The following is a 15542-nucleotide window of genomic DNA, read 5'->3' on the forward strand; positions in this document are numbered from 1 at the left end:
GCCATGATATTATTGAATGGTGGAGCAGGCTTGAGGGGGCATATGACCTATGCCTGCTCCTATTTCTCAAGTTATTATTGTCCCTCCCATTTCAGAAGTACTCTCCATTAACATAACGTTTTAGATATGTCTTTGAATTTCATAAACAGAAACTGTTTTAAGTATTGTTTGCAACTCCCTGTTCCCTGTGCACCTTCTAGTTTATTTCTAATGTTTCGTGCTAGTCCACCTCCTATTGCCTAGTTAGATTGAACCCTGCCCAAATGCACAAGTTAGCCTTCCTTCAAGGGCATTTGTTAACCCTTTGGAGGTGCAACCCATCTATCTTATATATATCCCACCTGCCCCAAAAGTGATTTCATTGACCCAGGGATCTGAAGCCCTTCCTTCTGTGTCATTTCTCCTGCCATATGTTATTGTGCATTATCTTATGTTTTCTATTGAGTAGCATATGGCACTGGGAGTAATTCAGGCATTACTATCTTTGAGGTCGTATTCTTAACCTGCTCCCCAGATCCTGAAACTCTGTTTGTAGGACCTGCACACATTTCCTACCTAAGTCATTACTTCCAGCATGGAACACAACCTCTGGCTTTTCCTCTACCTCCCATGAACTCGCCTCCTGACTCCCAAAGGCCTGTCCACCATCTACAAGGCACAAGTCAGGAGTTTGATGAAATTCTCTCCACTTGCCTGGAAAGATTGACCCCTCCAACAACACACAAGAAGCTCGACGCCATCCAGGACAAAGCAGCCCGTTTGATTGGCACCCATCCACAAACATTGACTCCTTCCACCACTGACACACAGTGGCAGCAGTGTGTACCATCTAAAGATACACTGCAGCAATGCACCAAGTCTCCTTCGACAGCACCTATAAGTTTAGTTAACTATTCCCTTCACTTAATGCACTATTCATGTAATTTTAGTTTAATGTGATTCAAATCTTCCGAATTGCTGATGATTAATTTATCTGTTTAATTATTTAATGTTTTCCTTTGGTTTAATTTGGTTAAAACCGCGACCCCTCTCTGCACAGAATTCCCACTCTCACCAAATTCAGGTTGAAATAAAATTTCAACATCTGCTTTGGTAGGATTCGAAGTCATGTCCCCAGAGCATTAACCTGGGTTCTGGATTAATAGTCTAGTGACGTTACCACTACGCCACTGCCTCCCTCATATCCCTTGTTGTCTTTGATATCTAGAAATCTATCAATTTCTGTGTTAATATGCTCAATGACTGAGCTTCCACAGCCATCTGGGGCAGAGAATTTCAAAGATTCACCACACTCTGAGTGAAGAAGTTCGTCCTCATCTCAGTTTTAAATGGCCTGCCCATTATTCTGAGATGGTATCATTTGGTTTTAGACACCCCCATCCCCCAGCCAGGGGAAACAACCTTCCTTCATTTACCTAGTCGAGCTCTGAAAGAATTTTGGATGCTTCAATGAGATCACCTCTCATTCTTCGAAACTCGAGAGAATATTGGCCCAATCTTTTCAATATCGCCACATAGGATAATCCCGCCAAGTCAGGGATCAGTCTGGGGAACCTTAGTTGCATTCCCTCTGTAGCAAATATATCCGTTCTCAGGGAAGGATAATAAAATTGTATACAATACTCCAGTTGCGGTCTGACCAATCCACTGTACAAGGTTTCCTTACTCCTATACTGAAATCCGCTTGCAATAAAGGCCAACGTATCATTGTCTTTCCCAGTTGCTTGCTGGAAATTCATGCTTCAGTGACTTATGAAGAAGGGAACCCAGGTCCTTTTGGACATCAATACTTCCCAATCTCTCACCATTTAAGAAATGTTGGGCATTTCTGTTTTTTTAACCAAAGTGGATCACTTCGCATTTCTCCACATTAAATTCCATCAGCCACGCTTTGCAAGCGTGACATGAAGGACGTACATGTTGACTGTCGCAACTGGGAGTCACTAGTTGGGGACAGAGGAAAATAGCGACATCCTATGTACTGGTGCGCACTGCCACGTGGATCAGTTGCGACAGTAGCTTGGCAACAGGCGCCATGGTTCAGAACAATAACTCAGGGCATCACTTGGCAGCTTCACGTGAGGCACCTGTGGCAGAACTTGCCTCTCAAGGATTGGCCTTTACAGCCATCAGCAAAGGTGCTCCAAGAAGACACCTTACCTTGGTGGATTGTTTTCTGCGTGTCCTTCATCATTCATAGATGAAAGCATCCCAACCAGCCTTGATTCAACTTCAGTGGATACTTATCCTAAGTACAAATTGACCTTTTCACAATGCCAGCAGAGCACGTTAATGTAAGTGTCCTGGTTTTGTTACTGATGGTATCTTAACTTTTTGGGATATCTTATTGACACAATTTAAAGTGTTGTCTCTGAGACTTAAATTTTGGAGAAGTGGTCTGCTGTGAGCTAAGTCTGTAACTATAATTGTCCCTCACCCACCTCCAGGCTAGTTTTTCTTTATTTTGTTATTTATTCTTTCATGGAATGTGGGCGTCTCTGACAAGACCAACATTTGTTGCCTATCCCCAGTTGCCATTGACAACTGAGTGGCTTGCTAAGCCATTGCAGAGGGCAGTTGAGTCAACCGATATCAACAGATATCTTTGCAGCATCCTTAAAAACGTGTGAGGTCCCAGAGGACCGGAGAATTGCTAATGTTGTCCCCTTGTTTAAGAAGGGTAGCAGGGATAATCCAGGTAAATATAGACCGGTGAGCCTGACATCAGTGGTAGGGAAGCTGCTGGAGAAGATACTGAGGGATAGGATCTATTCCCATTTGGAAGAAAATGGGCTTATCAGTGAAAGGCAACATGGTTTTGTGCAGGGAAGGTCATGTCTTACCAACTTAATAGAATTCTTTGAGGAAGTGACAAAGTTGATTGATGAGGGAAGGGCTGTAGATGTCATATACATGGACTTCAGTAAGGCGTTTGATAAGGTTCCCCATGGCAGGCTGATGGAGAAAGTGAAGGCGCATGAGGTCCAAGATGTACTAGCTAGATGGATAAAGAACTGGCTGGGCAACAGGAGACAGAGAGTAGCAGTGGAAGGGAGTTTCTCAAAATGCAGACGTGTGACCAGTGGTGTTCCACAGGGATCCGTGCTGGGACCACTGTTGTTTGTGAAATACATAAATGATTTGGAGGAAAGTATAGGTGGTCTGATTAGCAAGTTTGCAGACGACACTAAGATTGGAGGAGTAGCAGATAGTGAAGGGGACTGTCAGAGAATACAGCAGAATATAGATAGATTGGAGAGTTGGGCAGAGAAATGGCAGATGGAGTTCAATCAGGGCAAATGCAAGGTGATGCATTTTGGAAGATCCAATTCAAGAGTGAACTAAACAGTAAATGGAAAAGTCTTGGGGAAAATTGATGTAGAGAGAGATTTGGGTGTTCAGGTCCATTGTTCCCTGAAGGTGGCAACGCAGGTCAATAGAGTGGTCAAGAAGGCATACGGCATGCTTTCTTTCATCGGACGGGGTATTGAGTACACGAGTTGGCAGGTCATGTTACAGTTGTATAAGACTTTGGTTCGGCCACATTTGGAATACTGCGTGCAGTTCTGGTCGCCACATTACCAAAAGGATATGGATGCTTTGGAGAGGGTGCAGAGGAGGTTCACCAGGATGTTGCCCGGTATGGAGGGCGCTAGCTATGAAGAGAGGTTGAGTAGATTAGGATTATTTTCATTAGAAAGACGGAGGTTGAGGGGGGACCTGATTGAGGTGTACAAAATCATGACAGGTATAGACAGGGTGGATAGCAAGAAGCTTTTTCCCAGAGTGGGGTTTCAATTACTGGGGGACACGAGTTCAAAGTGAAAGAGGAAAAGTTTAATGGGGATATGCGTGGAAAGTTCTTTATGCAGAGGGTGGTGGGTGCCTGGAATGCGTTGCCAGTGGAGCTGGTAGATGCGGGCACGATAGCGTCTTTTAAGATGTATCTAGACAGATACATGAATGGGCAAGAAGTAAAGAGATACAGACCCTTAGAAAATAGGCGACATGTTTAGATAGAGGATCTGGATCGGCGCAGGCTTGGAGGGCCGAAGGGCCTGTTCCTGTGCTGTAATTTTCTTTGTTCTTTGTTTTTAACCACATTGCTGTGGGTCAGGAGTCGCACGTAGGCCAGACCAGGTAATGGCGGCAGATTCCCTCCCCCAAAGGACATGAGTGAACCAGATGTATTTGAACAACAATGAGCAATGGTTTCATGGTCACCAGCACCGAGACTAGATTTCAATTCCAGATGTATTATTTGAATTTAAATTCCACCAACTGCCATGGTGGGATTTGATTGGAACTGTTGCCCCCGAGCATTAGCCTCGACAGCTTGATTGCTAAGCCAATGACACTAGCACTAAGCCACTACTTCCTCGGGATGGGTAATTCACCCTGCGTAGCAGATTAAACTGATTATTACCAATTTTTGTGTCGAAAGTTTGGCAAGACAGCGTTGATTCTCATTTATTCCATTCAGCAGCAGAAACACACAACCTTTGCTCAAAGATCAATATGTGCATTTCAGCAAGATCAATTAAGAAATATAGTTTAACTCATCATTTGTTCTTCTTTGTCAACCTAAGATCAGGCCAACTCAATGGAATCCTGTATATTACATTTCTGTGTCTATTTTTTCCCCAGTGGAACTGATGCTTCAAGCGACAGCACAAGGTATGTTGAATTGAAAACATGCTACGACTTCTAACAAGCTTTTATGCAACTGCACGATAGCTTCAATCCGTCAGTATCATCAGCAACTGCCTTCTGCTCGGAATTGAGCAACATGACTCGTCTCAGTTAAGGAACAAGTTGCAAGTTGAGATTTCTGTACTTGTTGATTGATAATCTATGTTTGCTTATTGACACGTATTTTGCGATGCTGAAATGGTTTTCATATCAATACTAACATGCTCTTTTAGAAGTTACAACAGCCCTGTATGGACAACTGTTAAAGGTGAACATAGAGATACACATAACTAGAAGACCCCGACTGAGGTCATCATGTTAGTCCCAACTTTCAAGAACATAAACCAATTCCTAGTTTACATTCCTCAGTTATTTTGTAATTTCACAACATGTGTGGCCACCTGTCTCTTGTGGACTTCTGTAGATAGTTATTTCTAAAGGTACACTGGTCACTGTGAATTAGTAGAAGAGTCTCGGCCCTTGTGCCAATGCTGGCGCTCTTCACGGATGTGTTAATGCATAATGGAGTTAGGGGTACTTACTGAAGCAATGCTAGAAAAAACCTTGTAGAATATAAATCTGCCCATAGTGTATGAGCAAATAAACCTTGTATTTGTGTGCATGTCCTGTCAATGTATCTTGCTTTCCAGTGTCACATCTATGTCACATTTTGAGTGGGTTTTTTTTGCATTATTAGTATCTACAGACCTTATTTGATTCTACATATAAATTCTTTCTTTGGAACTTTAAGTACATCGCCCCTCATTGAACAGCAGCATCATCCTTGATCGATACTGTTACATCCCAAGCTCTGATTTTGTTTTCCATACTCCTCCGGTATACATTGCAGCCAGGAATGCTTAATTCCCATTCACACCCTTATTTATGCCAGGTTTCTGTTTTACCTGTGATACCATAACACACGTGGCAACCTCCACATGTAGCTCGTCATACTTATGTGTATGGTTCTTTGCAATGACACACATGCAAACACCATGCAAGTCCACCCAGCTTTTATCCCCCTGCATCTACTCAAAAACAGCAAAGGGAATAAATAGGAGCAGGAGTAGGCCAGTCGGCCCCTCCAGCCTTCTCTGCCATTCAGTACGATCGTGGCTGATCATCTACCTCAATACCACCTTCCCGTGTAATCCTCATAATCCCTGATCCCTTAACCACTGTCGCAAGATGTCCTGCCATGTTCAAAGATCTATGTGTATGTTTTCAGGTCCCTGGACACCATTTCTAACTGTGCTATTAAGAATATATTTCATTCCCCTATTACTTCTGTCAAAATGCATCACCTCGCACTTGTCAGTATTAAATTCCATTTAATACCTGTCTGCCCATTTTGCTAGCCTATCTATGTCCCGGGTAACAGGCGTCTTATATCATCCTCACTGCTTACCTCACCTCCACGTTTGGCGTCATCAGCAAATTTCAGGATTCTGCTCTCATCTTTAACCATAGGGACATCTCCCTGCATTATCCCCATATCCTTTCATTCCCTTCGTATCCAGAAACCTGCTGGGCTCCACATGAGCTCCGCACAGAACGTTACAAAGCTGTAACATAACTGGAATCCCGTTGTATTTCAGCCTCTTTGGCTGAAATTCAACATTCCACTAACGTTTGTAGTTAAAACTCGTTTCATTTGGAAGAGGTGAACTCTCCGCTGCTGTGTCTGAACTAACAAAGTATGTGTGGTTATTATTTAAGTTGTTATTGTATGCTCTGTTATTAATTTAGGTGATTTCCTTTCAACAGATCCTGATAAAGAAATGAAGATTGAGGCTGAACCGAAATTGTTGTGGCCGGGGCAAAGTCTATTGTTGACGTGCAAATTCTCATACCTTTTACAAGGTGAATTGATTTACTCCTTTTACCGAGAAGGTTCTCGTCTAACTAAGATCCGCTCCTCGAACAAGAGTGTGTCATTTAAAATGGAGCATGTTACCTTGGAGGATAATGGAAGGTATCGCTGTGAAGTACGCTTTGCTAAGTATCCCAGTGGACGTGTGTTCTCATCTGCCGACACGTCTGTGATGGTTAAAGGTTAGTGTTCTGATATATTATAAACAAACATCAATAATGTCATCACCCATTGGGGCTGAAATTCCCCTTCGGCGGTAAGATAAAAAGGAAACTGGTTTACACTTCACCAGATTTCATTTCCATTCAAGTCAATAGAAAAATAAAAGTGCAAAATAGGTGATGTTTTACACAACTGTCCATTGTCTTTACCAAACAGTTTGGCTAGATATTAACTTAGTTGATTAACCCAGAATTCTTCCACAGTGGATGATGAGGAGAAATGCCCAGGATTGTCCCCTGAACTTTTCTAATCTGAAGGATTAAAAATCGAACTTGCTCAAAGCCTCCTAAATGGCTGTTGTTCTTGATAGCTGGACTTAGATTTTCATGTTTCGAAGAAGGGTCACTTACCCGAAACGTTAACTCTGCTTCTCTTTCCACAGATGCTGCCAGACCTGCTGAGTGACTCCAGCATTTCTTGTTTTTGTTTCAGATTTCCAGCATCCGCAGTATTTTGCTTTTATTTTCATGTTTGCAACTGGGCTTGGAACTGGCGTTGCAAATCTGTCCCCAGTTCTCGATTTGCTCTTCCAATGATATTGCTTGAAATTGCCTGATTTGCATAATGACCCATCCACAGTGGTTGATCATCTCTATTGAGGACAGTTATAAACAGTCACTCTCAGATGAGAAATATGACTGCTCTGGAGCTGAATATTAGGTGCAGTGTACAACAGGCAACTGGTCCCATATCGTCAATTTTACAAGACTGCCCGAGGTGAATTTCTTTATATAATGGCCAATTCTATACTGCTGACTATGCCCTGTTCCTATGACAAATTCTACACATTTACCTGGCTCGATTTTTAACAAATGGTAATTGGTCTCAGCCACTGCCTCTGAAATACAGAATGATCATTAACAGTCATCTCCTTTCCCTCTGTACTAATTTCAGAAAGTCCAGTGAGGCTGTCTGTAGAACCTAAAACACAAAAGGATGGTGATACTATTACACTGAGATGTTGGTGCACGGATTTTCTTCTGCATTGCGGCGAACAATATGTCGTCTACAGAAACAACAGCTTTCTGGCTTCCATTTCTATGATTCCTGCCATTTATCGAATCCAAAAAGCTACCGTGATGGATTCTGGATGGTATCATTGTGTAGCTTCCAGCAACGATGAAGAATATACATCTAGAGTCGTGGAAATCACTGTCAAGAGTAAGTAAAGCACGTTTGGAGAGTGTGATCCAGGGTAAACATTGGTTTCGAGCAGTGGTACAGAACAAGTGGGTTCAGGAGTCCACTCCATGCAGCAGCTGATATTTAATTCCTTTGAGTGCAATGGAACTGAATCCATTCAATTTGTTCTCCCGAGAAATTGGTTCGATTGGGGTGATTTGTATTCTGACCGATCTGTGATTGTTGATCGCCAGTATTCAACTTTGTTCTGCCAAATGACCTCCTGTGTGATTAAATGTAATTCTAGGAGCAGGTTGCCACGGTTCAGTGTGCGTACTGTGAATGTCATACGAATGTTAGTGCAATATGATGAAGTCATGTTTTTAATGACACCATTTTGAGAAGTGTTGCTGATATGATTGGTGCCTTCAGGCTTTGTTATGTAGCCTGCAGCCGACAACAAAGCAAAATAACCGAATATAATGAATGATTACGGAAAAAATGGACATTATTTTACGTTCATAACTTTTAGTTTAACAATCAAACCAATATCAACGTACATTAAGCAAGAATTACCAGATAAATCACTGTCAAAATATTGCAAATTATACATTCCTTATCAGATACAACAAAGACGGATCACACGATTTACTGGGCAGTCTATTCCACCTGTGGGGCACCAAATGAGTGGCACACGGATATTCAAAACTCTGAAATTCCTCAGGTAGATCTCCAGATCCTGGCGCAAATTCCCAACTGACAGCTCTTCCCCTTTAATTCCAAAATCCACAGGAACAGTTTCGATTCAATCGAATGCAAATTCGATGGATTGCCTTCAGAAAGTAGTATTTTGTGTACAAGAGTGATTTGAGACATGGCTTTCATTGAGTGTCATATGACTGGGAGGAACAAGTGACTTTATAGAAAGTTAGAAAGATTTACAGCACAGATGGAGGCTATTTGGCCCATCATGTCCGCACAGGTCGAAAATGAGCAATCCAGTCCAATCCAATCTGCCGCCCATTGGTCCATAGACATAGTCAATAGTTATGGCACCTCAAATGCATAGCCAAAGGTTTTTATTTAATATGATGAGTGTTTACCACCCTTTCAGGAAGAGGGTTCAGGACCCCCACCACCCTCTGGATGAAGAAACAAAATCTTTGTCAACTCCTCTCTAAATCTAATGCCAATTACCTGGTGGCTACACTTTAAAGAACCCTATCATTTAATGTATATTTCCTTGCCTCGTTTGTCCTCCCCAAATTCATTACCTCGCTCTTGGCTGGTGTGGATGCCACTTGCCAGTTGACTGCCCCATGGCCTATCTCTTAATATCTTCCCGCAGTCTATAGCTTTCTCCCTCATTATAAACCACACCAGCATTTTTCATAACATTTGCAAACTTCTTTATCATTCTGCCTACATGTAAGTCTAAATCATTGATATACGATTTAGATTGATGGTTCTCAAAGCCCTGCAGCACTGGGGTTTCCTTCACCTCATGTTTGGGTCTGTTGTAAAGTACATTTTGGAAGTTGTTTGCTCTGGTTAGTAAACACCTCCATTATCCTGTTTCATGGGACTGCAAGTATAGCAGAAGGTGAAATGAATGAATTATGGTATTTTTACTCAAGCTATTCTAACGTTCCTGGTTTGTAGATGTTTGCATTTACATCTCCAGCGTGGGACTTGAACCCATAGCCCACTAATGCAGAGATAGCAGCACTACCAACTGATCCACGGTTGACACCAACAATAGACCACTGAAAACTGTTAGTTTTGGGTGAAAAACATTTGCTCAAATGATAGTCACTGCTCATGTTATGTCGCAGACACGTAATTTGCTGAATGTAAGTTATCCCCACTCTAAGTTATGACATGTTTATCCTACAGAAATTCCAGTCGCTAACACACAGCTGCATATCAACTCAAGCAGTGGCAAAATAACAGAAGGAAGCAACCTGACCCTCACGTGCTTAGTCACTGAAGGTTCTGCACCAATACAGTACACCTGGTACAGAGGAGAGACGGATTTCCACAACGAAACCTCATCCAGCAAAGCGGTTACTTACAAGATCTACCATTTCAATGAAAGAAACCAGGGCCAATACAGCTGCAGTGCTTATAATAATGCAGAAGGGAAGAATGTTGCCCTTCACAGCCGAGCATTTGAACTGATGGTTGAAGGTGAGACAAACCAACAATGAGAATCATTGCGATAACATAATTAATAAGTAATACTCATAGAGTTATTTATGACACAGAAGGAGGCCATTTGAGCCATCTAGTACATCTCGACTCTCCACGGAGTCAGTCACACTCCCTGACTTGATCGCTGTAGCCCTCAAGGCTATTTCTCTCAGGTGGCCATCCAACTTTCTTTCAAGCTATCGATCGTGTCTGCCTCCACCACCCTTGTGGGCAACGAGTTCCAGTTCTTTACCACCCGCTGCGTAGCCAAGTCCTTCCTCACATTCCCCATGCATCGCTTGACCAAAACGTTCACTCTTTGGCCCCTTGCCCTTGCACCATTTGTTATTGGGAACAGGTTTTCCTTGTCTAACTTATCTAAGCCTGTCATAATCTTGTACATGTCTATTAAATCTCTCATGAATCTCTTTTTTGTTGAGGAGGATATACCCAGCTTTTCCAACCTAACCCGACAACTAAAATCCTCCATCTCTGGAACCCTTCTGGTAAATCTCCTCTGCACCCTCTCAAGGACCCTCACATCCTTCCAGAAGTGTGGTGACTGGAAACTGGATGCAGTACTACAACGAGACCTATGTAGAGCTTTATAAGGGTTCTGCATAACTTCCCTGCTTTTGTATTCAATTCGATAGTGCCCATTTCAACTTATCACCAATATTTGACAACCCACTCAAGTGGAGAAAAAATTACAACACCAATCAACGTCATAAAAGGAGAACAGCGGGATGTAGTGAAGAAGAAAGCATTAATCAGTTCAAATATCTAGCAGGCCCCTCAATTAAAGGATTCATGATCTATTCTGTACATGACTGTGCACTTGGGACTACGATGTTGTGGCCATCACTGAAACGTGGATAGGTGAGGGGGAGGAATGGTTCTTGGAGGTACCTGGTTATAGATGTTTTCATAAGATTAGGAATGGTGGTAAAAGAGGTGGGGGGGTGGCATTGTTAGTTAGAAATAGTGTAACAACTGCTGAAAGAATTTTCGAGGAGGATCTGCCGACTGAGGCACTGTGGGTTGAGGTCAGGAACAGGAAAGGAGCAGTCACCTTGATGGGAGTGTTCTATCGGCCCCCCAATAGCAGCAGGGAGGTGGAAGAGCAGATTGGGAAACAGATTTTGGAAAGGAGCAGAAGTCACAGGGTAGTAATTATGGGGGATTTCAACTTCCCAAATATTGATTGGCAACTCTTTAGATCGAATAGTTTGGATGGGGTAGTGTTTGTGCAGTATGTCCAGGAAGCTTTTCTGACTCAGTATGTAGACTGCCCGACCAGAGGGGAGGCAATATTGGATTTGGTACTAGGTAATGAACCAGGGCAAGTGATAGAGCTGTTGGTGGGCGAGCACTTTGGAGATAGTGATCACAATTCTGTAGCATTCACTGTGGTAATGGAGAGGGATAGGTATGTGCAACAGGGCAAGGTTTACAATTGGGGGAAGGGTAGATATGATGCTGTCAGGCAGGAACTGAGGAGCATAAGTTGGGAGCATATGCTGGCAGGGAAGGGCACGGTCGAAATGTGGAACTTTTTCAAGGAGCAGATAGTAGGGGCCATTGATAAGCATGTCCCTGTCAGACAGGGAAGGGATGGTCATGTGAGGGAACCGTGGTTGACAAGAGAGGTTGAGAGTCTTGTTAGGAAGAAGAAGGATGCGTATATAAGGTTGAGGAAAAAGGGCACAGGCATAGCTCTGGAGGGATACAAGATGGCCAGGAAGGATCTGAAGAAAGGGATTAGGAGAGCTAAGAGAGGGCATGAAAAATGCTTGGCGGGTAGGATAAAAGAAAACCCCAAGGCCTTTTACGCGTATGTCAGAAATATGAGGATGACTAGGGGGACCGTAGGTCCGGTCAAGGACAATAGCGGGAGACTGTGTGTTGAGCCGGAAGAGATAAGTGAGGTTTTGAATGAGTACTTCTCTTCGGTATTTACGAATGAGAAGGGGTGTATTACTGAAGAGGACGGTGTGAAACAGACTGGTAAGCTCGAGGAAGTGCTCGTTAGGAGGGAAGATGTGTTGGGGTTTTTGAATAACTTGAAGATAGACAAGTCTCCCGGGCCTGACGGGGTATATCCAAGGATGTTATGGGAAGCAAGGGATGAAATTGCAGAGCCGCTGGCAATGATCTTTTCATCTTCTCTGTTGACGGGGGTGGTACCAGGTGATTGGAGGGTGGCAAATGTTGTGCCCCTGTTCAAGAAAGGGAATAGGAACAACCCTGGGAATTACAGGCCAGTTAGTCTTACTTCGGTGGTAGGCAAGTTGATGGAAAAGGTGCTGAGGGATAGGATTTCTGAGCATCTGGAAAGACACTGCTTGATTCGGGACAGTCAGCACGGTTTTGTGAGGGGTAGGTCTTGCCTCACAAGCCTGATTGAATTCTTTGAGCAGGTGACCAAGCAAGTGGATGAGGGTAAACCAGTGGATGTGGTGTACATGGATTTTAGTAAGGCATTTGATAAGGTCCCCCATGGTAGACTTATGGAGAAAGTCAGGAGGCATGGGATAGTGGGGAATGTGGCCAGTTGGATTAAGAATTGGCTAACTGATAGAAGGCAGAGAGTGGTCTTAGATGGTAAATACTCAGCCTGGAGCCCAGTTACCAGTGGCGTGCCACAGGGATCAGTTCTGGGTCCTCTCCTGTTTGTGATTTTTATTAACGACTTGGATGAGGAAGTCGAAGGGTGGGTCAGTAAATTTGCAGATGATACAAAGGTTGGTGGAGTTGTGGATACCGAGGAGGGCTATTGTCGTCTGCAAAGGGACTTGGATAGGTTGCAGTGCTGGGCTGAAAAGTGGCAGATGGAGTTTAACCCTGAAAAGTGTGAGGTCGTCCATTTTGGAAGGACAAACACGAATGCAAAATACTGGGTTAACGGTAGGGTTCTTGGGCATGTGGAGGAGCAGAGAGACCTTGGGGTCTATGTGCATAGATCGTTGAAAGTTGCAACTCAAGTGGATAGGGCTGTGAAGAAGGCATATGGGGTGTTAGCGTTCATTAGCAGAGGGATTGAATTTAAGAGCCGTGAGGTGATGATGCAGCTGTACAGGACCTTGGTGAGGCCTCATTTGGAGTACTGTGTGCAGTTCTGGTCGCCTCATTTTAGGAAGGATGTGGAAGCCTTGGAGAGGGTGCAGAGGAGATTTACCAGGATGTTGCCTGGAATGGAGAATAAGTCTTACGAGGAAAGGCTGAACATTCTAGGCCTCTTCTCATTAGAACGGAGAAGGATGAGGGGTGACATGATAGAGGTTTATAAGATGATCAGGGGAATAGATAGGGTAGACAGTCAGAAACTTTTTCCCCGGGTGGAGCAAAGCCTTACAAGGGGTCATAAATTTAAGGTGAAGGGTGGGAGATATAAGGGGGATGTCAGGGGAAGGTTCTTTACCCAGAGAGTGGTCGGGGCATGGAATGCCTTGCCTGGGGAAGTTGTTGAGTCAGAAACTTTAGGGACTTTCAAACGGCTTTTAGATAGGTATATGGATAAAGGAGAATGATGGGGTATAGATTAAATTGTCCTTGACAGAGGACAAAGGATCGGCACAACATCGTGGGCCGAAGGGCCTGTTCTGTGCTGTATTTTCTATAATGATAATTCGATGGATTTCTTTCAGAAAATAATATTTTGTGTATACAAGTAAGTTGAGACATGACTTGTGGTGAGTGTCATGTGACTGGGAGGATCAGGTGACTTTATAGAAAGGCAGTAAGATTTATAGCGCAGATGTCCGCACTTGTCGAAAATGAACAATCCAGTCCAAACCCACAGTCCTTCCACACCCAGCCTGGATTGGTGGTGGACAATTGAGCAGGTAACTGGAGGAGGTTGGGGCAGCCCAGCACATCAGTTACAAAAGAAAAGTCTGAAGCAGAAGTGCCGAGTGGATGATCCATCTCTGCCTCCTTCTGAGGTCCCCAGCATCATTGATTACAGTCTTCAACCGATCTGATTCACCTGATATCAAGAAGCAGATGAAGGCACTGGATATTGCAAAGGCGATGGTTCCTTTCGACATCCCAGCTGTAGCACAGAAGACTTTGTGCTGTGGATCTTGCCATGCCCCTACCAAACTGTTCCAGTACAGCTACAACACTGGCATACACCCGACAATGTGGAAATTTTCTGAGGTATGTCCTATCCACAAAAAGCAGGACAAATCCAATCTGGCCAGTTACTGTCCCATCAGTCTACTCACTATCATCAGCAAAGTGATGGAAGGTGTCGTCGACAGTGCTATCAAGTGACACTTATACACCAATAACCTGGTCACCGTTGCTCAGTATGGTTTCCGCCAGGGCCACTCAGCGCCTGACTTCATTCCAGCCTTGGACCAAACATGGACGAAAGAGCTGAACTTAAGAGGAGAGTTGAGAGTGATTGCTGCGGCGACCAAGGCAACATTTAACAGAGTATGACATCAAGAGGTCCTAACCAAACTGAAGTCAATGAGAATCAAGGGGAAAACTCTCCACTGGTTAGAGTCATACTAAGCACAAAGAAAGATGATTGCAGTTGTTGGAGGCCAATCATTTAAGCTACAGGACTTTGCTGCAATAGTTTTTCAAGGTAGTGTCCTAGGCCCAACCATATTCAGCTGCTTCATCAATGACCATCCATCCATTAAAAGTTGGAAGTTGGGATGTTCACCGATGATTGCACCATGTTCAGCACCATTCGGATTTCCTCAGATACTGAAGCACCCCATGTCCATTTGTAGCAAGATCTGGACAACATTCAGGCTTGGGCTGACAAGTGGTGAGAAACACTCGCACCACGCAAATGCTATGCTTTGACCATCTCCAATAAGAGAAAATCTAGCCATCTCTCCTTGACATTCAACTGGATTACCATCGCTGATTCCCCCTCTATCAACATCCTGTGAGGTTGCCATTGAGCACAAACGGAACTCGACCAGCCACATTAATAATGTGGCTACAAGAGCAGGTCAGAGGCTGGTAATTCTGCGACGAGTAACTCACCTTCTGTCTCCCCAATGTCTTTCCACCATCTACAAGGCAGAATTCAGGAGTGTGATGGAATACTCTCCACGTGCCTGGATGGGTGCGGCTCCAACAGCACTCAGGAAAGTCGACACCATCCAGGTCAAAGCATCCCGCTTAATTGGCACACAAACATTCACGCCCACCACCACCAACGCACAGTGGAAGCAGTGTGTACCACCTACAAGATGCACTGCAGCAACTCACCTCCCGTCCTTCGACAGCACCTTCCAAACCCACAACCTCTAGCACCTAGAAGGACTAGGGCAGCAGACGCTTGGGAACAACATCACCTGCAAGTTTCTCTTCAAGCCACGCACCATCCTGAATTGGAAATATATTGCCGTTCGTTCACAGTTAATGGATTAATATCCTGGAGTTCCCTCTTTAGCACTGTTGGTGTACG

The 15542-nt window shown here is 43.9% G+C and overlaps 1 protein-coding gene across 1 annotated transcript in view; it reads left to right on the forward strand.

Moving 5' to 3' along the window:
• Positions 1-15542, forward strand: part of LOC137356465 (junctional adhesion molecule A-like) — a 31704-nt gene that overhangs the window by 4154 nt on the left and 12008 nt on the right. Inside the window, exons 3-6 of the mRNA XM_068022356.1 lie at positions 4648-4677; positions 6460-6747; positions 7682-7948; positions 9806-10099. Coding sequence (XP_067878457.1) covers positions 4648-4677; positions 6460-6747; positions 7682-7948; positions 9806-10099 — 879 coding nt within the window. The remainder of the gene's footprint in view (positions 1-4647; positions 4678-6459; positions 6748-7681; positions 7949-9805; positions 10100-15542) is intronic.

The sequence above is a fragment of the Heterodontus francisci genome, chromosome 45, assembly GCF_036365525.1.
Source record: "Heterodontus francisci isolate sHetFra1 chromosome 45, sHetFra1.hap1, whole genome shotgun sequence".
NCBI classification, from domain to species: domain Eukaryota; kingdom Metazoa; phylum Chordata; class Chondrichthyes; order Heterodontiformes; family Heterodontidae; genus Heterodontus; species Heterodontus francisci.